Genomic DNA, 23916 nt, shown 5'->3' with positions numbered 1-23916 from the left:
TTAGCCTTTAGAAATGAGGTTACAAGGTCAGTTAGCTATTAGAAATTTTTTTTTTTTGGTCGTTTCCAATAAGGCATGTGTAATTGTCAGTGAGTCCAGGAAGCCATATGAAATAGTTAGTGTGACAAGTAAGTGTGAAACCAGCCTGTTTGTTTATTGATGCTAGCCGGTAGCACTAACCTCAACTGACATTTGACTCCAGCTGTGGGACTTTCTGTAAAAAGCCTCGAAAGTTTGTCCGATGAGCTCAGTTTGAGTAAAAGTTAGGTGATGTGCTAGAAGAGGGTCTGTTTTGTAACATGTGCCGCTATTAGGGCTGGATTGATCATGGAATGTTTGTTTGTTTTGCCTGGAGCACCATTATTGTAAACCAAACAAACTGTCGTCGCGCGTTCGCTGCCTGCTCTGTGTTTATGGTGTGAACCCGCCAACACTTCTCATCAGCTGACTGATGTGGTGTCTACAGCTCTGAGTAATATATGGCCAAGCACAGGAATCCCCAAGCTCTAACCTTTTCATCTGTGGTTTTACACTCAGCGCAGTACTGACATTTGAGGGGAAAGTGCATACGTTAAAGGGGGTTGGTGGGCTGGATGCGGATGTCGTCCAGCAACGTAACCGATCATAACGACACTTTATTCCTTCGTGAGCTAAAAGAAAGGAAACGGAACGTGTGCAAGTGATTCGCAGTAAGCAGATGAGTAGGATTTATGGTTATGACAGGAAGTGATGCCACGCGTGTGAGAGCGCCCCACCGCCAACACCACCAACCTCCCACCTCCGTCAGTCTCTTACCAGCAGCTGCCAAGGTCTCATCAGTCTGGGGACATAGAAGCGTAGGATGTCGGGGGAGAGAGCTGTTTGATCTGCGCCGTTAACCTTTGATGGACGCGATTGTTTGCTGATGTAAGAAGCCTGGCTCTCGTTTTAATGAGCTCTAATTAGTCACCTTGTCCCTGTTTTGATGTATTCCAGCGGCGTATTGGGAGGAACGGCAGCGAAACGGCGCGCACCTACGAGCGCTGTAGTGGTTTATCCTCTCCCTCTCCTCGCCTTTTATCTCCGTTTCCCTCTCTGAATAGGTCTTTGTGCTGTGATAACACATTTCATTTGCCAATTATTTCACCTTTGTTGGCATTGGGAGTTCAAAGAGCGCAGTCAACCCTGTGCGTTTGTTGTCCTTTTTATGCATCTCTCAGTGATGGTAGGATTGTTTAATGCAGCTGTGAATTTATACCAGTGAGGTCGAGTATAAAAATTCTGTCTGAACTATTGCCACGAGTGTCCCACAGTGTCGTCCTCGGGTGATTACAGCGGTTAACGCCGGCTGTGAAAGTTAATTGGGCTTGTTGAACGCTTACTGAAACGTCTTGAACTCCTTTTAGCCCGAATGAGGTTGAACTGAAATGTAGCACGGTTGGGAGACCTGATGTAATTGGACATGCTTGTTTTTATTGTACACAAGAAAAAAAAGCTAAAGAACGCTTGGGCTTGTGTAAACATATCGTAACTGTGCATCCATGAAGTAGATGGTAGCAGTTCTTGAGAAACTTTCAGTGGCAGCAGACTGAAAGCTTTGCTTGAGGAACACTTCCCTTCAGCAGCTGCCGGGCAATGGAGACTGTCACCTTGCATTAGCGTTAATCGGGGTTGCGCAGGGTCACACGGTTTGGCGGGACAAGTCAAGAAACCTGCTGTATTACTCTCACGCCAAAGGCAGAACAGACTCGTCTGAACGTGGTGGATGACATCTGACATTTGTTTCTGAATACTCTGCATTGTGTAGCAATTGGGATCCCTCATAAGGATGAAGCTTGTATAAAAGAGTCATCGGTAATGCTTTTAGGAAGCTCTACGCATGTCTTTTCACCTAGTTTTCACCAGAAACTTTGGTGCACTTCTGCCTGTATGCTGTGATGTTGACACACCATGATCTTGCTTCTTGGTTTTAGCGTTATTTTCATGATATAATGCCCATAAAATAGTCAGCCTGTTGCCAAGCAGTCTGTTTTTAGCCTTTGTGCACTTTACTCGTGGTATCCACACCCTGACATCTGTTTGCAGTGGATATAATTTACTGGGTGTTTGATTGTTTTGAAAGGAAAGTGTAAATATATGAAAATTAGGTAGTAGTACGTTTTCTTCCTGGAGCTCTGCTTCACAATACGGTGCAAGGCGTTCTTTGGTGTCCTTATAAGAGAAGAAAATGGAATCAAACCATGTCAGATTAGATCTTAGTGTGTGTTTACGTTGGGCAGGTTTGGTCAGATTAACCAAACCCTGCTAGGAGTACTCTGTTAATACAGTTCATTCACAGCGAGAACATTGAACTCTGAACCTTGGACAATTTGAGCTCTGGTGCAGACCAGAAAAGCGGACCGAAACCCCCAGAGGACGTAGATTTCGCTCCGCTTTCCTACAAGGTGTGAATGCAATACGGACCAAACGCACTGAACTGGCCTCTCGGTTTTAGAAGCACGTTCTCTGGTACGTACAGAAGTCGGGTTTCTGACCCATGCATGTGTTTTCGTCATGTTTTCACGAGCAGAGTTAGAGAAAAGATGAACGTTTTCTTTGTGAAATGTAGCTGAGGTGCTTTCAGAGTCGGTGTGAATGTTAAGTGAGTCAGAACCAAAGTGCAGCAAAGCGTTATTTATATATTAATGATATATTTGGACCTGGGGAACCAGTCAGATATGAACCCCCCCTTTAGCAGCAATTAAAAGAACGCAGAACTTTATTTATTTACGCACATGCTTTTTTTTACTGTACTATATTTGGAGAATTTTGTCATTACTGCTCTGCACTGCTGTGCTGACTTTTTCCTGAGCAACATCCTCAGCAGACCTCAAACCGCCATGTTCTGATATTGCAGCCAAAGCCTGAGAGCGGGGCTGAAGAATGCGACACCTCGTTTCTGTATCGGCTTTCATGCTGGCTGTTTCTCAGTATGCGTATCAGTCGCTCACAGGTTTCAGGAAGCATCCATTAGGACTTTCTTAAGTTGATTGATGTGCAGGATCGGAGGGGGAAGTGCCAAGCGGGCTTTGTGTTACCTTGATCTTCAGCGAGGGTGTACATTACTTTTCCTTCCCCTGCAGATCCCTGCTGGTCGGACTGCTCTGGACTGCACATATGTGTGTTTTATGTTTGTGTCGTGCTCAAGGGGAGTTTTTGAAGTATCAAAGTAGGCTTTCTAAGGTTACCCTGAGGTACTACCAGAACCCCAGCCTTGTTCTTTTGCTTTCTCCTTCTTTCAGACACTGTATAATCTGTAAGTCGGCTTCGCAGAGTTAAACGTTAGGAGTAATCTGTGAAGTCATGGCGGATTTTGGATTTCTACCTTTTCACCCCTCTCGGTTCCTCGGAGCAAAGCCGCCACAGTGGTTCAGAACCTGCTGGCTGTCTCTCGGCCTTTCTAGCTGCTACGCTTTCCAAGCCGGTCATTTGAATGCTCTCAGTCTTTGAAGGGTGTGATGTGTTAATCTGCACAGTGCAGTCAAACATAAGGCTGAAATCGCAATTTGCAGGGGACAGATCTGCTGAGAGCCAAGTCAAGCTGATGGAATATTAAATGCATAATAGAGTAAGAATTTGGTGCAGTCTGCTCGGCTGAAGTGAAGTATTCGTACATAATTTGGTGGGAAATTGAGGTTTTAAGTGCTTCGTTCCGGATGGAATAGGCTAATACAGTGTTTAAACACTACCTGTTCATGCAAGCAATAAGGGAGCTGGCACAGATGGGATGTATGTGTGCGTGCGTGCACATGTTTGTTTTAAAATGATTGGGGAGAGGTTCGTAATCCAGGGATTTTCATCACTGTCGCTTGAACGCAAATTGTGGAGGATAATGGAATTACATAAGCAGTGTGTGCTGCAACTAGGGTGGCAGGATATGGGTAAAATGCTATACTATGACTATATGGCTATATACTGCAGTTGTGATGTGCCTTGCAGTGTATTCAAACTCTTGATGTGGTTAAAGACTGGTCTGTGCATGGCCTGGTCCAACGAAACCCTTTGAACCCTCATCTGAAATGTTTGAGGTTGGTCAGGATGTGATTGGTCAAAATAGTGACTTCTTAGACGGCTCATTTGCATATTGTGGCCTTCTGCGTTGGGCAATATTATGAATAATTAACGTGAGTTGTTTGGTGCAGCCCTATTTGGTGCAGTCAATTTGTTATCTCTCCTCCCCCAACACACAGTTCCTCCGTATTGGAAGTATGCATGGGCATGACATTGATTCCCAAATCCAACCTGTACCACAACTTTAAGACCTGACCAGGCCAGACCTTGCTGGTGCTGCCAAAGCTGACTTGAACCCACCTGCATTGGTACAGATCATCTGTATTCAGAGTTAATAGTAATATGTTTGCAATAAAGGTGTTACTGACGCATTTGGTTCCCTTTTAGCAAGTTTTTGTTTTTATTTTGTCCATTGTGAGCAGTTAACAAGCAGTTAACACGGAGTACTCTAGACAGCTCACTATATATATATATATATATATATATATATATATATATATATATATAAACAAACCATGTGGTGAACATGTTTGAAAGGAAAAGTCGGCTCAGAACAGGCCCAAAACCAAGTTGTTTTTTTTTTTTTTTTTTTTTTTTTTTTGTGGGTTATTAGACGTCTACTCAAAATATGAGAACGCTCTTACAGAAACAGCTGCACGAGCATCATCTTCAAACCTCTGGCTTAATCCTCTAATCTGCCCTCTTGCTTTAATTGGGGGATTTAAGATTGTTAATGAGATCTGAGCAAAACTTGAGCATGTGTGTACAATAGCCAGAGCAGAGAGATGCAGCACATGCAAGGCTGTCCTAGTGACGTTGAAGTGCCTACTGTTGACAGCTTCATTGGCTTAAATGGGCCATTAAATTCCAAGTGGTGAAAAACAGAGTGCAGTTTTGATTTTGTGTGAAAGCTGAAGGTATTTCTGGCTTTCATCACTGGAAACCTTAAAAAAAAAAAAAAAAAAAAAACGCAAACTGTGACTACATTCGACTCTAAGTGAAGGACAGAACAGAGCAGTGGGTAGCAGTTATTTATTTGAGCACAACATGAATAAACAGCATGAAAATGCCAAATATTTGCACCCAAAATACCCACACAATATTTATTTTTTTAGTTTTTGAATTTGCTCTGTTGTTAATGCCGTAGAAGACAACGAATAAATGGCCAAAGTGTGTTTGACATGACCGATACAGTCTGAGTTGCTTTTGGAGGCGACACTCATCACAGTAGAAGGCAAATTAATCCTTTTTGTTTGCTGGCATGCAGCCGATTCCTCATATTGGTGATGGCCATTTCAGTGTCAGAGACAGCAGTGATTGGTCGAGTGAGTTCGTCACCTGTTGTGCAGATATTCAAGAGTCAATATTCTCTATTGTTATTGTACAGGGTACAACCAAATTGGGTAGCAATCCTAAGGGTGCATTAAAAAAAAAAAGATTAAACTAGGAGTGAAACAAAAGTATAACCTAATGTAAAATAGAAAGTGCAAGATATTAAGAGACTAGATGGTTTAAAATGATAAAAAAAGCAAAAAAAAAACAATTAAACTTTAAACTTATACAAGTAAATTAATTCAAATAAAAGGGTGCCTATGAAATATTGTAGCAGCTATGATATTGCACATATGTGAAAGGGGGTGTTTCTATTTATAGATAATAATAAACAAAGTGCAGGACACTTGAGATCTTGGTTTATGAAGGCAAATCACTACATTTGGGGATCTCTTCATATCAGAGAGCGAATAAAATGACATCACACATTTGCCAATCTGAAGAATCTCATTCGGTGCGCAAGACATCAAGCGGTTTCAGTACGTTTGAATACCTTTCTTGACGTCATGGAAAATAACTCCTGCTTGGTCTATAAAAGGCACTTGGACTTCAACCTTTTTTGAGTTTTGGTTTATCAGAAGGCTCTAAAAACCGGGATTCGTTGCAGTTCTTCTACACAAAAGGTCCCTGTTCAGCTTCAGACTCTGAAGCACTTGAGCTTGACAGAAGTTACTATAAGTTTGATGTTCGCGCCTCGTTCGTTTGAGCATATGGGAAAGCATTCACTTTGGCAGTCAGCGCAGGTGGGAGTTTGAAGAGAGTGGAACTGGAGCGATTGTGTACAGAGGAGGGAGGAGGAGGAGGAGGGAGGGGGAGGGAGGAGGAGGAGGAGGAGGAGGGAGGGGGAGGGTTACGAGACCCAGCAAATGAGTTGGAGCCACAACGCACTTGCCAGCCTGTACCATGAATCGGAGCATTGAGAGCGAACCAGATGATGAGGCACCGGGGAGAAGAGATGGGGAGTGGAGAGGGACCGGGAGAAAGAAGAGAGAAAGAGGGATTGGAGCGGGTGAGCGAGCGAGTGAGTCGGACCATGCTGTGCGAGTGGGGGGAGCGGCAGCACGCTGGGTTTGATGGACGGCGGTGTGGGGATGTGCTCACTCAGCCGAGAGGCTCCCAGAGGGAAGGCAGAATGGAGCACATCATTACCCAGCCTAGGGAAGTGCTGGGCTTGCCCTCTCTGTCTTTCTTTCACTCGCTTTCTCTAGTTCTCTCTCCTGCTCACTCAGTTTTACCCCCCCCGTCCCCCCCCACCCCTCACTCCACTGTGCTTCGCCACGGAACTTCAGTCATTAGTCAGGGGGTCTTTATCCGAGCCATGCGCAGATGAAACCACAACAGTGGGTGACGTTTAGGGCTCGTGGTTAAATCACGTAAATGAAACTACTCTAACGTTCCTGCATGTGGTCCTGAGGGTCTACAGTCATGTTGTCAAATTTGGGTGATCAAAAGGGAAAGAACTGCTGAACTTTATTAGCCCACTTCAAACGTATTGTGGAACATTTTCAGACCCGTATATGCTGCACAGTGTTCATATATCCGTTATGTTGCGTATCAATTAAGTCTGAATGCTCTTGGCTGACTCACCCCATTTTTTTTGTGAGCAATCATAAAATTAGCTGCTTATGTGAGTAAAGCTCTGAGTGAAGCTTTCGATAGTGGGAAAGAGTGCTAACTTTACCATTGAGGGCGAAGAAAGAGAAGTGGTGGAGAGCCTTTGCCTACTTGGATGAATTATTAATAACAGATCCAGCAGTCAAAAATAAATAAATAAATAAATAAAAACACAGATTGGCCCTTGGCAGAGCAAGGATGAAGGAGCTTGAAAAGATCTTCAGATTTAATGATTTTGTCTTTTTATAAACTGAGATCAGACGTGTCCGGGATCAGACGTGTCCGGGATCAGACGTGTCCGGGCTGTGGTCTTTTCTGTAGCTTTTTGTGGATGTCTTGGTAAGACGGCCAAAAAGCAGGACAGGGGAAGGAAAAAGTTCTCGTTTGGCCGGTGTAATTACTTTTGCCTTGACGCCAGCGAGATTATTCCCCACGTATAAGCGGTCTTGCTGAGTATCTGCCTTTGTGCACATGTTTTTTCAGCCTCTTTGTCCTTGCTGTTTGTGAGATTAAACTTAATTATCTGTGGAAACATGTTGCTTCATACCACCGCTTTATTACACAATTTTTGGGCTTTGTTCAGTCTAGAAATAAAATCCTTGCTCGGTCTTGGCCCATGAAATTGCAGAGTATGTTTGCAGTGAAATCGCTTCTGGATTCAGGTCTAACCCTGATAAGGCGTTTTTTCCCCAACTCCTTCCTTGGCGGTGCTGCATATGCAAGGAGGTTAATTCTGCACCAGTTTCTAATGCAATCCGTAGCTCTGTTTATACGCCGTCACCAGTAAGAGGATTAAGGCTATTGTCTTATTACATGCTGACATCTTTTTGTGTTTTCGTGTTAATGCTCTAAGTGGCTGATCACACACTGCGCTTCTTATCCTAGCACATGGAGGGTGGAGGGGGGAGGATATGGCAGGGGGGGCTTGTTGTTGGGGGGGCAAAGACTAACAGGCTGGGTGGGTCTGATATTAGAGCAGATTGTCCGTCGTTGAGATCTCAGTGCCCTGTTGAGTGGCTGTTCATGGTTTTCTGAACAAGAACAACTGTTTTGTCGCTTTCCTCCTTATTAGTTTTGCAGACCGGCCTGGTCTAGACGTCAAACGTCCCCTGAACATGTTGTCTCTCCGCTAAGCAGCCTGTTGTGATGCTCAAAGCTTGCTTGAACTAATTCGAAACAGGTTCTGTTTACACAAGATGGGAAAGGGGGAAGCGAGGGCGCTAGGTTGACTCGGTCCGCTGCAGATGCTGCGAGGAAAGCTAGAGCTGAGCGAGCGACGAAGAGTGTGACGGGCTTCTGCTGATGGACAAAGCTGCGGCGCGCTAAGCACTACCGCTGCACCTGGCTGTCACTCTCAAGCATGGCAGGCAGCCCGTGGCAGGAAGGGTCAGACGACGAGGGAAACCCCTCTCTTATGGACGGATGATGGGGAATCAGCTTTCTGCCTCAGGACACAACACTTACTGTCAGCACGAAGGGGAAAAAAATGTAGGGATGACTTATTTGGCACAGTACTGATGTTTTTTTTTCCTTCTGGCTCTCTACAAACGGTCTTCAGAATGAGATCCATGTCTGCGCACAGAATTCCCTTTTCTGTGTGATTTTGCCCAGCCTTCCATCAACCAGCCTGTTTCCACGATCCCTGAACAATTCCCACGAGGAGGAAAGGAGCACAGCATCCCTGCAGAAGGAGGAGGGAATGAATGTTTAATATCCTCAGCCCATTCGAGAGCGACATTGCGCTGGAACCCAGGGCTGTTCTCCAGGTGCTCTCCACGGGCTCCCGCCGCTCCATCTCGGCTCTGGCGAACAGGCGCCGTGCCACTAATCGTTTAGCAGAATGGCTTATGGGAGCCGAGTCCCAGAGCTTGTTTAACACGCGCCGGAAACCAGCGGCTCCATCATCCCCCTACGCCGAGGGCTTAATGCGCCTGTGCCAGAGGATCAGGCCTCTCTGCTAACTGTGACACTGATGACTGCGTGTGAATGTTGCGTTTGCCATACCGATGGTGTAAGAAGCTTTCGGAGAAGAGGTATCGAATCTGGAATTCTGGATGTGCGAGTAGAATAATGTGGCAAAACATCTTCCGCTGCAGTTGGTGTTTAGGGAATGGAATTTACAGTTGAGAAAGCTGGATTTTTTTTTTCCTCCTCCCCTCCCACTTCTTGAACATCCAAGAGGATTCTGCTCGTGAGGCTGAGTAATGGAATCCTTATGGTGCGCAAAATATATTTACTCTGCAGGGAGGCACAACAGTAGATACAGCTTGGATTTAGTAGAGTATCTGTTGCAGAGCAAGTATTTATGTCCTCGTAGTCCAGCGCCATGCTACCGTTATTAACAGTTGTCAGTGTGATTATTTATACTCTTGACATGGCTATGCTGCCAATGCACTGCAGTCTAAGAGGCTATGGCTAGGAGTCATGTCCCCCTACGCTGCACTTGAATTGGAGAGCAGTGTTAATTGAGGGCTTTTCTATAGCCTCTCTTCAGTCAAGTACGCTCTCAGTCTGCCAACTATAGGTGATGTTTCATTTATCTTTGCCTGGAACGTGGCACTTCACTGCCGCCTTGGCTTATGATATATAAATCTCAAGCTAATACAAGGAGTATTGAATCTCTCCTTTTCAGATGTTCTGTTGAATGTTATGTTGTTCAAATATAAGAAGCTCGAAATGTCTTGAGTGACCGAATTGAAAAATTCTTGTTATTAAGTATTCAGATCCATTCCAATCAGTAATCTATCATAATTAGTGATAAGTGGATTTTCTTCTTTTGCTTTTTAATGGAATGAAAAATAACATCTGATGAACGGCTGTATGGCCATGGCTCTTTGGTTTCTGACACCTTAGCACATGTTTACATTTACATTTATGGCGTTTGGCTGACGCTCTTATCCAGAGCGACTTACAATTTGATCATTTTACACAGGGAGGCCAAGGTGGTGTTAGGAGTCTTGCCCAAGGACTCTTATTGGTATAGTGTAGGGTGTTTGCCCAGGTGGGGGATTGAACCCCAGTCTACAGCGTAGAAGGCAGAGGTGTTACCCACTACACTAACCAACCACCACACGTGCTAAACTCAGCTGTGTCTGTTTTGATCCAGTGCGGTCTAGATAAGTTGACTCTTTGGTCAGGACCGCTCAGGACCGCCTGCATTGCAAGCTGCCTAGCTGGCAATTCTGAACAATGGAAATCTTACTTAGACTGGTAGACTGCTATAAAAGGATTCCCTCATTTGTTTCCCCTTCTTCTGTAAAGTTATCGTTTTGGGGATACGAGGTTTTCTTCTGACAACAGTGAAACGTTTAAATAAATTGCTTATCAGAATATAAATAGAGCAAAAATCCCATTTGTAAAATAGGCAAAAAACAGCTGCTTGACCTGAGCTCTGCCTTATACATAGAGCATGTGTTTCTGGTTAAAGTGCTTAATAACCTGCAGAATCGAATTGAATTGCATTGAGGAACGACATTTGCGCAAGTCAAGTGTATAAACTGTGAAGAAACCCAATTGTTGGCTTAAGCAATTGATGATTTGAGGGCCAAAATTGTTGAATGATTTCACCATTGCTGATTTGCTTTGTGTAGCTGCTTGCCTGTCTGTCTGGGCTGTTCTGATGACAGTCATTTTATTGCATCCAGCAGCGTCCCACTTCACACGCCCCGTTAGCGAAGATTGAAGGGGAGGTCGGGAGGAGGAGCTGTCAATCATTGTCTAATATGACAGTGCAGAGCAGGCGTCTGCGCCAACAGCCCAGCATGTCTGAAGTGTCTGTAGGGGTTGGAGCGCTCATTGATGACACTCTCGTTCACTGATTGTGTGGTTTGCCGGAGTTACTAAGTGGAGGCTGTTGTGTTGCGTCTCTTAGTATAATACGTTTTGGCCTGACACAGAACTGCTGATCGTTGTGCAGCCGCAAATTGCCTGCCACACTAGTAACATTCGGCAGTAACCGATTGCTAACATTCCTTAAGAAACTTGAAGCTTGCTGGCGAAAGGTTTGTTTCCAAACATTGTTAGCGTGTCTTAATCCGAGTAGGTCCGTGGAGAACTGCTGCCTCAGTTAATACATCATCCAGTGAACAGAACACGGCTGTGTTGAGTTGGTCATGTGTTGGTCAGTAAATAATGCATTGTGTGGTTTTTGCCTTGCCGAGGGAGCTTTGACAGCGGTCCTGACATGCCAACGGGCTTTCGTGGCTGAATTACAGCTGGCACTGAATCATGGCTTAACCACCCGGCCTATTTCTGCCTTTCTGATCTACGCCTGATACAAATCTCGCTGCTTGGCAGGAGAATCGGCACGAGGGGTGGTGGTGGGGGGTGGGTTGGTGGTTTGATCAAATCAATCACAGCCCTGTCCACCTCCAGCACAACGCTCCCAGGCTAACCTCAGGTTGGAAGTGATTCCGGATCCCCCGCTGGACGTGGGCTCAGCGGAGTAGCTGTTTAGCGAAGGCTCAGTGCTCTCCTCTGACAAATCCTTCAGCTGGATCAGAGCAAATACCTCAAGGCTCTACTTGACTGGTGGTTGGACTGAATGATTGCACTGACCCAGTCACCTCCTCAAGGCGCCTACCTGACCACTTAACCTTTTTTTTTTTTTTATTCCCCAAGCAAACATTTTTGAGTTCTTAACAATAAAAGTAATTAAAGAAGTAAAGATTTTGTTTGATTTCAGTGTAGCTACAAACCATGGAGTACTTTGTTTGAAGTGATTTTGATTAGAAGTGTAACAATGCATTTTAATTCAGGGCTTGCATATTAACTTCTGCATATCGGGACAGTGGTCCTTATTCATCAAAGCTGTTTATGGCCAAATCTGACTAAAGTGGGTGCATGTATGAATTAAATGTAATAGTTTAAAGTGCTTTCTTTGTGGTCAACTAACCCAAAACCGTCAGTATCATCTATAATACCAATAATAAGAGCAAAAAAGAAATGTATATTAATAATAATAATAATAATAATAATAATAATAATAATAATAATAATAATAACTTGTGCATGTGGCAAGTGGTGCACAAGTGCACGTACGTATTGTGCTTATTTTACATATACACTAGTATAAAAAAACAAATGCTGCATTCTGTTCAATTCAGAACACAGCCAGTGCAGAAGCATCTCATACACTGCACAAATACAGCGTTTTAGACATTTGGTGGTTGGTGTAGTGTGTGTGTGTGTGGGTGTGTGTGGGTGTGTGTGGGTGTGTGTGTGTGGGTGTGTGTGGGTGTGTGTGGGTGTGTGTGGGTGTGTGGGTGTGTGTGTGTGTGTGTGTGTGTGTGGGTGTGTGTGGGTGTGTGTGGGTGTGTGTGGGTGTGTGTGTGTGGCAACACCTCTGCCTCCTACGCTGTAGACTGGGGTTTATCCCCACCAGGGAAAGCGTCCTACACTATACCAATAAGTCTCCTTGGGCAAGACTCCTAACACCACCTGGTCACTCTGAATAAAAGCGTCTGCCAAATGCCGTAAAACGTAAAAAGTAAACTTTGGTTTGTTTCACTTTTTATTCTTTCCAGTCGTCGTGACGTTAACCACTATAAAGTTTCGTCAGTAGGCCGTGCTTCAGGTAAATGATATGCAAATTAGGTACCGATAGATATCGCACACCGTTTCATCATTTGCACTCAAAAGGTTTGCTTGTTAATTCAGAACGAAATATTGTGATGGATGTTGTTATGAAAATGTTCGTCATGCTTTATTTTTGCCCCATCAGCCACTCCTTCGTAGTGCGAGTCTCAGGTGTTATAGGTTTGTAGTTTGGGATGGTAAACAAACAGGAAATATTAACGTAAGGTGGATTGTGACGCTGCTTGTCGTTGCAGCATTGAGACGTATTGAATCGGGACAGCTGGGAAAGATACTGTACTGAATTATAAATTTTGTAGGACTAGTTTTTAACATTAGCTATGATTTTTAAAGACACTGTCTGTTGTAGGGAATAGGGAATACCAGCACTGTGCCTTTTAAAAGGCAAACGCACATTCTGTATGCTCTTTTTCCTTTTCCCCTCCGGCACTTCAGCACTCATTCTGCATGGTTTTCTTTTTTCCTCCACTTTCACTGGTTGGAATTTCTCCCTGCAGCTCTGAGCTAATTTCTACAGCGCCTTTAGCCTGAGGGCCTAGGCTCATCTGGATTCCTCGCAGAGGTTGTATTGATTGTGGCGTTGTGTTGGCCCCTTCGACATGATTCCCTATTATGAAGCGATTGATTGCTTTCTGATTGGCTGCCCCCTGTGGGAGAGGCGCATGTAGCCCATCAGTCATACAGGCAAGAAGAGACATCTCTGGAACGCTCAGCCACTAAAGTCTGAGGTTTACTCCACAAGAGATGCTACTGTTTATTCTGTGGTATTACTAATGCATAAGTTATCTATTGAACGATTGAGTCGAGCAGCATTTTCCACTCTAGACATCCAAGTTGTCGTTTTCACACAAGGAATTGTTGGTTGATGAAGGTACTTTAGAATAATGCTGGATGGTACTGATGAAATTCAGGATTACAGTATTTTCAGAAAATATCATGGGATCCAATGATAATTAAGTTGTCATTAATAAAGTTAAGGATGCTGTGTGCTGTTACTGCTGGATGTCAGACAAACCCGACAGCTTGTTTCGAGTCTTCTCAAGATTTCACCGAAGGATATCCGGTGTAATTTTGTAAACAGTAACAAAAAAAACATATTTCCAGAAAGAAAACTCTTTATTTCGTTTTAAGTGCTGTAAATTGTTCTTTTAAAATAGTCTGAAGGCTCCAGCGATGACTTACATTGCGGTTAACTGTTTGCTTTTTAATACCAAGAGTGAGGCGTACAAAATAGAGCAATAAAGGTGAAAACAAAGAATGAACTGTTTTGTTATATTGCCAAAAATCTAAGCAAATTGGAAAGTATTGTCATTGTATGTCAGCATCTCTGTATACCAGTTCTATCACCTAGGACTTAATACACTGGATATCGATGCAATAATTTGTCGCGTATAAGTCATTTGGCGACGTCTTGCACCGTTTTCTTCTAAGGGCTCGCTTTGCTCCTTAGACAGCCGGGGTGTGCCGTCATTCCAGCTCCATGAGCTGCTGCGAAACCCCATTTAAAACACAGCCCTTAACAAGTCAGCAGATAGGAGATAACGAAGTGAGGCGGTCTCCCATGTCAAAATGTTTAGACAATGTTAATGATGCTGGTAGGCTCCTTGGCGCTCTCCCCCTCGTTCCCCCATCTTCAGCTGAGATCCTGTGTTACCCCCAGCTGCTGCCAGATGTCAGCCATTATGCTGGAGGAACAAGAGCTGGCTCGGGCTGCACACAGTTCTGCCTCAGATCTCAGCCACAGCCCCTCAGCTTTTAATTAACTCAGCACCACCACACCAAGGCGAGGGAAGAGAGAGAGAGAGAGCCTGCAGCGCACGGCTGCTGTCTGTGCTCCCTCGACTGTTTGAGAGAAGGAAGGGGGAGAGTGCGTGTATGTTGGGGTTAGGGATGAAGATATTTTGCCCAAAAAAGGCAAGTAGCCACAATGCTTTCAGCACATTGATGCGCGCAAGTGGGTTGTTAGTTATAATGAAGTTCTAGTGGTTAATTGCCATATAAATAATTGCAAATTATTGATGCTTTAGCTGTCTTGCTTCCTAGCTGTTCCTCTTGAGTAGCTGCCAGCTGAAGACAGACGCACCTTGAGCTCAAGTAAATGAACACTACTCACTGCTGTCCTCTGAACGTGCTGAGGAGGCTTGTGAACGATGGCTTTTCGAACTCTGTTAAGCCGGCTTCCGTTTTTTGTTTGTAGAGCAGTGTTCACTGTGAGTGAAAGGCCCTCCTATTGCCTGTGCTTGGTGTTTTTAAACCACACACGTGACCTGTAGAAGCTGCTGACCAGTCAGTGTTGAGGATGTCTTCTCTTGCATCGCGTGTCAAACGTGGAGGCAAATCTAGGGTTGAAGGATTTCCAAGGCGTCGCACCTCTCGTTTCAAAAAGGCATTGTTTTGAAAGCCCCCTGACAGCCAGAAGTTACAACTTCAGAAGTTCTCTTAAGACCAGTGACACCTCAGTAAATGTTTGATGCTTTCTCTCATTTACATGCGTTTGCCTCAAACCAGCTAGTGAGAACGCACCCAATTCACATCCTGTTTGTTGTGCTGTGAAGGTCTGGTTACTTTGACTTGCGTTAAAAGTAAAGTTGTCTTTTTTTTGTTTGTTTGTTTGTTTGTTTGTTTGTTTGTTTGTTTTTCTTCCCCGTTCTCTGGCAGTTATTTTGGAGATACAAGTTTTGTTCCAACAGCAGCGATTATAGTATTGAAAACTAATTACTGCAAAAAAATAAGTGCGGTCAGTCCAATTAAATGTGATTAAACCAATGTGTAATCATTTTGATTGTCGTTTCTTTTTCTTCTTCTTCTTCTTATCGCTCATTTTCACGCATTTCCCTGGCTTGTTGTACGTCCACCGCTTGGCCTTGTATGCAGGCCAGACAGATTGCGCACTCTTCTCAGTCGTCCTATTGCCGAACAAGGCCAACCCCCCCTGGCTATAATTAGATTAGTGCCTGTCACTGCCTTGCTGCAAATGTCCCACACCTGTGATCCTCACACACATACGTTAAGGGAGAGGAGTAATGAGATTAGCCTTCCAGTGAGCCCACACAGCTGGAGCGTGGCATGAGCGCGTGGCATGAGCACCCAGCCTACCAGCAGGCAGACAGAGTCCTCTGCAGACCTGCTGGACACTTGCCCCCTGTGGATTTTATGAGAAGGCCAGGATAGATGTGCTCGGTGAGAGGCACTGTTCTGTACTTGCTGTTAAATGGGGTTTAACATCATTAGTAAACATTGCCAGGGGAACTGTAGGCAGTCTTGCTGATTAGGCGCGGAGTAATCATGTTAAGCACGCTGTTGTGAAATGACTCCCTTCTTACAAAGGTTGACCACCTGTTGTTGAGCTTGATATTATCTGTCTTTCAAAGCAGTGTAGGTATACCTCGCTGACTGTGAAGGAACTCGCAGACCAAGAAGAGACGTTGATAATTGTCCATGTAGTCACATCAATTATCAATCAATTTATTCAGTTTGATTCTGTAGTTTCCGGTTCAGTTTACACAACAGTGACGTGCTGTTCACATTAGCTTTTAAATGTGACTTGTGTGCCACATCAGTCTGAACAGGTCAGCTCCTAAACTGACCCCGCATGCGCGAAAGAACAATGCTTCATGTGACCCGCCAGGAGGTAAACAATAATGACCGTCGGCGAACACCGGCGATCACAGAGCTTTCAGTTTTGTCTTCGCCATCCAGAAAAGGGCACATTATTCAGCCGTGCCCGTTTCTTTGGTTCATGTCCTCGGATTCTTTAAACTTGCGTTGCACATTTTTAAATTTTTTTTGTGCAGAAACCCTAAATGCCTAAATGTTTGAGGTCTCAGCCGTGCGAAATTATTTATTAATTATAGTTGGATTGATGTGAAATTCTACTCAGACTGATCCGCATTGCCTCAGATCGGATACGTGTCAGATTTCAGTACCACATAGGAAAGTGTCTCGAATCGGAACTGAAAATGTCAGATTCAGTGTTTTTATTCACACTGACATACAGACACGTCTGCGTCATATGAAGAAGAAGATCAGATTTGGGCCACTTTTACCTGCTGTGTGAACAAAGCCTTATTCTTGCAAAAGGGAATTGTTCTCTGGTTTGGTAGATGTTTTTAGATGTATCTTGAGTAGGGCTGCGCGCCAGTACTGGAGCACTGGCTGGACTGTTCCAGGTGCTAGTGTTGAAATACTGAAACCACTATTTGCTGGGAATTTAATGCTGTACGTTTTCAGGTTTGATTGATTTTAAATTCTGAGCTCAAGTTTCAGAATCGCACTTTATTTCGCCTTGCATGTTATACAGGGGGTTTGGCTTGGTGCACACGTGTGCCATGCAACGTACTGACCAGACCAAACAAGAACACAGACCGTTCAGAAATGTTTAACTAGGCAACAAATAAAATAAAAACAGAGCAAAAGGAAAAGAGAGAATTTGATATAATTAGAGATATGTGCCAAAAAGCCTTGGTTTTACAGGACCCATGGTCTCGAACTAATCATGTACTACAGGTTCGTTTGTCCCAAATGAAGTTCTGAAGTGGAACATTGTCACCGCCTGACTGACTGACCACTAACAAAATAAACCCCAAAGTCACAACCCATGTCAGTGGCTTGTCCACATCATAATATACTCTGATAAAATGTACCCACATGTCAAGTTTGTCATTGACAACAAATATGACAAATAAGCGTGAAGGACGCATCAGCAATACAGTTTAAAATTTCTATCCGTTGTTTTTACTGATTTCCGTATTGAAATCATTACATTCTTGCTGCTTGGCTGCTGTTTGTGGCACATCACAGAAAATTGGGGAGAAAATGTACAAGCCAATAATTGATTGAACTGCTGTTACTGTTTAGCAGGGCTGTAAAATGTGACAGTTCTTGTGAGAGTTTTATACTTTGATACACCAAAACAAAAACTAGCAGAAAAAAAAAAAGTGCCTCCGTTACTCACACAGTGATCAGATGTTGTCCCATGGCTGTTTTTGATTGACAAGATGTGTTTTCAAATGTACATCTCAATTTTCAATTGTGCTACTGAATATTTTGGCCGGCCAGCACCAGCGTAGTGTTTTTACTGTCGGTTATGATGCATTAATATCATGTGAAAAGCCTGATTCCCTTGAGTAACCATTTATTAACTCTTGCACATCTATCTAATCTAAATTAGTCAGAATGCACATCCCTACTTTTGAGTTTAATTTTTGTAGTTTATGGTTGAGTTAGTGGAGTCAGTGCTGGATGTCACTCATTTAAATATATTGAGTTAATGTGGGTCTATAGTCATTTTTCCGAATGTGAAGGGTTGGGCAGCACATGGTTGTAGGAATAATAATAATGAGACCACTGAACTGTCACAATACTGTCAAACTTGTGTACGAACTTTGTTACTCAACAACTGAAGTTGGTGAGTGTGGTATTCCGCTTCAGTCTGGCGAAGGACAAACCGGATAGGTCAGGGTTAGTTTTGATGCGTTTAGCAAGTTCCTCTTTAATATGAACTCTTGTCTGGCCCCACAGGAAGCCCAGGATAAACTCCCAGCTGGTGGCTCAGCAGGTGGCCCAGCAGTATGCCACCCCTCCTCCCCCAAAGAAAGAGAAGAAGGAGAGGCCCGAGAAGCCTGAGAAGGAGAGGGCGGACAGCGAGCGTCCCGACAGAAACGCACCTGAAGGCGAGCAGCCCAGCAAGGAAAAGATCGAGATAGACCAGCCTGACCAGGAGAAGAAGGACAGAGAGAAAGAAATCACTCCTGCCATCACCAAGAAACCCAACAGCAAGAAGACCAGGTACCGCACTTCAGCTGAGCATGTGCACGCAAGGTACTTCAACATGACTCCTTTTGTAATGGATATCATCCGCTTTGTTCTTGTGATCTCTTTACAGACCCAAGACAGACAGCCATCAAAGCCCACCCAGTGAACGAAACAGCATACAGTCTGGAAAATCGACCACCAAGACTAAGAACTCTCACATCTCAAGGTGCCTCATTTTTCATCTGTAGTTTAATGTTCCTTTTCTTCCTTTTCTTATCTTTCCTTTTTTTTTAAAAAACTTGCTGTAGTGATCAAATGACCCAGCACGGAGGTTAGTGCCAGAGGAGAAATACCTTCTCATTCCCCGTCTCATTAGGATGCTTAATGCCAGCCCATAAAAAAACAAGATGGTAGTATATTAATACTTGCAGTTGGAGATGCCTCGCGTCAGCTTGAATAGCTACTGTAAGTCATTCTGTCAGTGAACAAAGCTGGCAGACAGCTGCAGTGCAACTCAATGTAAGAGCTGCTCTGATTCACAAACGCAGCCCCACCATCAGACCCTCGCCTCCCCCCCACTCTCTCTCTGAATGAGCGTGTGAGTGCTTTATTCGTGGGCTGAGCTCAAATGAGCAGTGCAGTGTTTCACTCCCACACACACTCTACTGGCTGCCTTCCCACTGTTCTGTCTCTGCCTCACAATGCCAGCGAGGCTCAATGTGTCACATTGTCTGGGAGAGATTTGAACAACTAATACCAGTCATTGATATTCTGTGTTATCTAAATGCAGACCGTTTGAGAAATAGCCTGGAAATATCTTTTTGAAATACCTGCTTTGGAGTGTTTACACATGATTGCTTTAGGAAAAAATTAATTCTTTCCTATTAAATAGGCTAATGTTGCAGTAGAAACAGCTCACTTTATTTGGTTCACTTGTTTATAACCACACACAAAGTGTGTGTGTGTGTGGGTGGGTGGGTAAGTGTTCACACAATGTAAAGGGCAGCTGGTGTCTTCAAATGGTGTAATATGAAAAGAGGTGTGTGTGTGTGTGTGTGTGTGTGTCGTTTGTCATTTTTCAGTTTTTGACATAATTTGGAAATGCCTGTTGCTCTTTGCATTGTTTGGAATTTTCATGAAGAATGGACCAAAAGAAATTACCACAAATTACTTGGAAAAACATCTGGTTCTATTGACTTCCGTTAAAAATAAAGTAGTCTTTTTTTTTTCCTTATTTTGGAGATATGAGGTTTTCTTCTGAAATTGAGGGTGTTAATAGGATAGTAGGAAGGTTGTCCTTCTTTTGCTGCAGTCATGAACGTACTTTGGACGTGCAGAGTATATGATGTCCAGTTTTCTTGTTCTGACAGTGATGCATCAGTACAAATATATTTAGTAGTCTGTTTGTGATTGACAGACCCAAACTGAAGAACGTGGACCGGAGCACTGCCCAGCAGCTGGCCATCACAGTGGGGAACGTCACAGTGATCATTACAGACTTTAAGGAGAAGACTCGTTCCTCTTCCACCTCCTCCTCCACAGTCACCTCCAGCGCAGGCTCTGAGCAACAGCACCAGAGCTCTGGCTCAGAGAGCATGGACAAGGGCTCGTCACGTGCCTCCACCCCCAAAGGAGACCTCTCGGTGGGGCACGACGAGTCGTTCTGAGCCTCCAACTTCCCCTTTCCCTTTGGACACTGTGGAGATGCTGGGAGCCCCAAGGGCTGGCCGTTTCACCGTTCTCCCATGCCCTGCCCGGATCCCACCTCATTTGTTTTCCCATAACTGAAAGAGGGATGAATTCTCTTCATACACACACAGACCCACATGCACACTCATCCACACATGAATATTGACGTGTGTATACATACACACCCGCGCTTTCCCTCTCAATTGATTGGTGGAGATAACGACATCTCGCTGGACCTCACCCGTGGATAGTCACCGTCACACCTCAGCAGCAGCACTGGAGTAACAGCAGGGCCTCTGGGATTAGTGCCCCCTCCTTGACGGCATCCCACTCTTGTATGTATTGTTTTATATTTGTAAGTGAATATCAGGCTCAATCAACTTTTTTTTTTTTTTCTTTTTTTGTAAGAAAAAAAAACAAAAAAAGTCTGCTGTGCACAATAACCACCTACATTTTAATGATCCTCAGACCGCTACTACACTTATTTATTATCTGTTGCATCTTGATACTTTTAGAGGTTTGTTTCGTTAAAGCTTTGCGAAGTAGTTCGGCTGATGGCTCCTTTTTACACTTCATAGTTTTTAAAGAGCTGAATGGATTTGCTGGAGCCTCCTGAGAAGAAAAAAAACTCTCACATTGGTGCTAGCTACACTGTGAATCAGTTTTCCCGCCTTGGACTGTCCTTCACGCGTCAAGGTTCCTTGAGCCTCCTCAGCCTTGCATTTCCACCTCCTCGGTGAGTGTGAGGGGAAGGCTGTCTGCTTTTCATGGTAGTTCTTTCAACCTCACATGCTGCCAGGTTGTCTGACTGATTTCTGACTTGCGCAGTGGCGCCCCAGGTCTTGAGATGCTCGTCTTTGGTACGGAGTCTCTTACATTTGCTTTTGGTTGGGTTTCAGAAGGCTGGAAAAGATCAGCTGAAGAGGCATCTGGAGTAGGGTGCGTACCGTAGCGTTTGGGTTGGAAGTCCTACAGGAGGTTGCAGTTTCTTCTCAAGCAACAGTTAGAAGTGTTTCACCCTTGGTTAACTCGGCTTGATGTTACTGTTTGGTTTTGTTCATGGCTTGTTAATGGCTTTTGGCCCATGTTTATGGCATATAGTGAAAACACTAAACTCCCATTCCATTGATTCAGATAGGTTCCTTCAGCCTACCTAGCGTGTGGTTTTAAAATAGGCCTTACCTGCCCATTTTGTAATGTGCTCAGAGTACTTGAATGAACATTGGTGCACAGCTTCTTATGTTGATTCAGTGAAGCATAAATATAGAATGAAGATGTTGACTTATAACTTATAAGTGACTCTAATGAAATATGTGTAGATCTCAAAGATGTTGCTGAAGGAAAACATCTTCAAAGATGCAAGTAGGCAAATTTTTTTTTTTTTTTTTTTTGTCGTTTTTGTCCAAAGCATTCAGCTCTGAATTTGTTTTGGACAAAAATTGGTCTCACCCTGCCAAGAATGGGCAAAATTTAGTAGTAATAATGCCCCGTAAAATCAAAATATCCACCTAATTTCCCCTGGAAACTGTATTAAACCTGTATAAAGTATGTGTATATGATATGAGTTTTATTTATTGAAGGACCAAAGGAATTTGATATTGATGACATGCTAGACAAATAATTCAAAATGTAATTATCATATGTGTGATATATAATACATTTTAAATAAAGTCTAATATAATCCATATCAGCTGTCTTATTCTTGTCCACTTTATATACACGGTCTGTCTGTATACTGAGAAATTCACGAAGCGCTTTGGAATCGAAACCCTGTAAAGACGCATTGGAAGTTGTACATTACTGTGTTGATTCTCACAAGACATGGTCAGTTCAGAGGGTCCGATCTCGAGACGACAGTATTGAAATACTTTAAAAACCTTTACAGCCGATACGGTTGCTTAATACTGTTGTCCAGCAATGGTTGACGTTTAGCATCAGAAGTGCGAAAAGCTGTGAAGGCGCCGGTCAATCACTTGTAACAGAAATGAAGACTTGGGTTTTGATCCTCTAACGATGCAATGAAGATGAATTTTCTGCCCTTTTTTTGTTATTTGTTTCAATAGTGATGATGAATCCTTTGAAATGTCCTGTCGAGTCCACAGTAGTGCATAGTCCTCTAGTGTAATGTACAAATGAAGGCTTTACCGATTCAGTTATTGAGACAGTAACCATGTCTTGTTTGTGTATATGTGATATTAATCAATGGTTGTTGGATTCCAAAAGCATAAGTTGTGCCCTTAGTCACCAGACCTTGAGTTAATCTGTGCATAATTCGAAAAAACCCACCACGTACGTGGAATTTGTACTGATTTTTATTTTTATTTTTCTTTTTTTTTTCTTTTCCCAAGAATATGCAATGTGAACGTAACATGAACAATGAAGAAAAACGTTAGGGGGACGCCGATGGTCCAAATGCTTGAGATTTAACCACATTTCAACCCCTCTAGAGTCACCAGACCTTGCTAAGCAATGTACAGCCTACTTTACATTTCTTATGAATATAGCCATCTTTTCACTTGCCTTACCCGCGATCATGAACAGAGAACTTTTGTAAAATTGTAAAGAGAGGGAGGGGGAGGGGAACAATGACTTGTATCTTAATTTATTGAAATTTGAAAAAAGGTAAAAAAAAAAAAAAATAAATGAAAAGCTCAAATTTAACAATGCTTGTATGTGTATCTCAAAAATGGTGCAAACGTCAACAATGATAGGCTACAAATGGCAATGGAGCTGAACATTTTTCTTTTTTTTTATTTTTATTTTGAAATGTTTTTCGTTTTTTTTTTTTTTTTTTTTACGCGCAAGCAGTTCTGTTCTTGTGTACGACCAGTAACCTTAATTTACTGTGTAAAGATGGTTACATTTTTTAGCTTCTTTTGTCAGAAACCCGATTATAGAATGCTTGTTTACTTGTGATATACAGTAGCATTAACCATGTGAAACTTCAATATAAATGTACAGTACACCGATTGTTTAATTTCGATCCTAATACGACGTTGTTGTGAAAGCGCTTTTACAGTTTCGTAATAACGTAGGGTCTGTTTAGTGTATTAATCTGATCTTTTCGTTTGAACCTTGTCATGCTTTTCGTTTCTTGCTAGTTGCCGAGTGTTATTGGTAATTTGTGTGATGGTTGCATTAATTTTTCTTGTGTACATGTATGGGCCGTTTTCTTTTTCTTTTTTTTTGTTATTATTATTATTATTATTATTATTATTATTATTATTATTATTGATCATTGCTCCTTGTCTATAGCTACTACAATGTTCAGATACTACAGTTTCCGGCATGTGCACGACTTTGCTCTTAGAGGCTACCTTATCATTTTCTCTGCTTCAAATAGAAATGTCTATTTATGCATTTTGCTTGTAGTTTTTCACAAATAAAATGTTCAATTTATCTAAAAGTTCTCGTTGGTTTCTTTTTACCTCCTTTACACGGTTGAGTGTTGAGTGTGTGCGAATAATTGTTTTGAGTCGCTTCAACCAAGCCAGAAAAAAGCCCATACGGACGGCGAGAATGACCGATATTTACTGAGCTGATGCTGTGCTGACGTGTAAACTCCACAGGTTTATCTGTACACTGTGCAGCTCTGCTTTTAACTGCTTTGAGGTAGAGATATATTTTACTTTTGCTTAAGTTGATAAACATGGCTCTAAGTACTAATTATAGAACAGTATGATTTAAATATATACAATAAATAAACAAGTTTTTCTTACGCATCTAATAAATATAATCCAGCAAGACAGGATGGGTGTTTTTATTTGTGACACAGAACAAAGATTTTACCAAAATAGAATATTTTAAAAATGTAACTATAAATATCAGAGCTTATAGGCGAGTTAGGTAAGTATCTGTAACTGAGGGGGAAGAAATGCTATCAATGCATCTGTAGTACGGTTA

At 43.0% G+C, this 23916-nt stretch overlaps 1 protein-coding gene across 1 annotated transcript in view; it reads left to right on the top strand.

The window, feature by feature from the left end:
• rybpb (RING1 and YY1 binding protein b) overlaps positions 1-23412 on the top strand; it is a 25983-nt gene extending 2571 nt beyond the window's left edge. Inside the window, exons 3-5 of the mRNA XM_017718584.2 lie at positions 18091-18357; positions 18455-18550; positions 19742-23412. Of these exons, the coding sequence (XP_017574073.1) occupies positions 18091-18357; positions 18455-18550; positions 19742-19991 (613 nt within the window). The 3' untranslated portion in view covers positions 19992-23412. The remainder of the gene's footprint in view (positions 1-18090; positions 18358-18454; positions 18551-19741) is intronic.
• The last annotated feature ends 504 nt before the right edge of the window (positions 23413-23916 follow it).

The sequence above is a fragment of the Pygocentrus nattereri genome, chromosome 26, assembly GCF_015220715.1.
Source record: "Pygocentrus nattereri isolate fPygNat1 chromosome 26, fPygNat1.pri, whole genome shotgun sequence".
Lineage (NCBI taxonomy): Eukaryota > Metazoa > Chordata > Actinopteri > Characiformes > Serrasalmidae > Pygocentrus > Pygocentrus nattereri.
The sequence above is the reverse complement of the archived record's forward strand: the minus strand, read 5'-3'. Positions and strand labels throughout refer to the sequence as shown.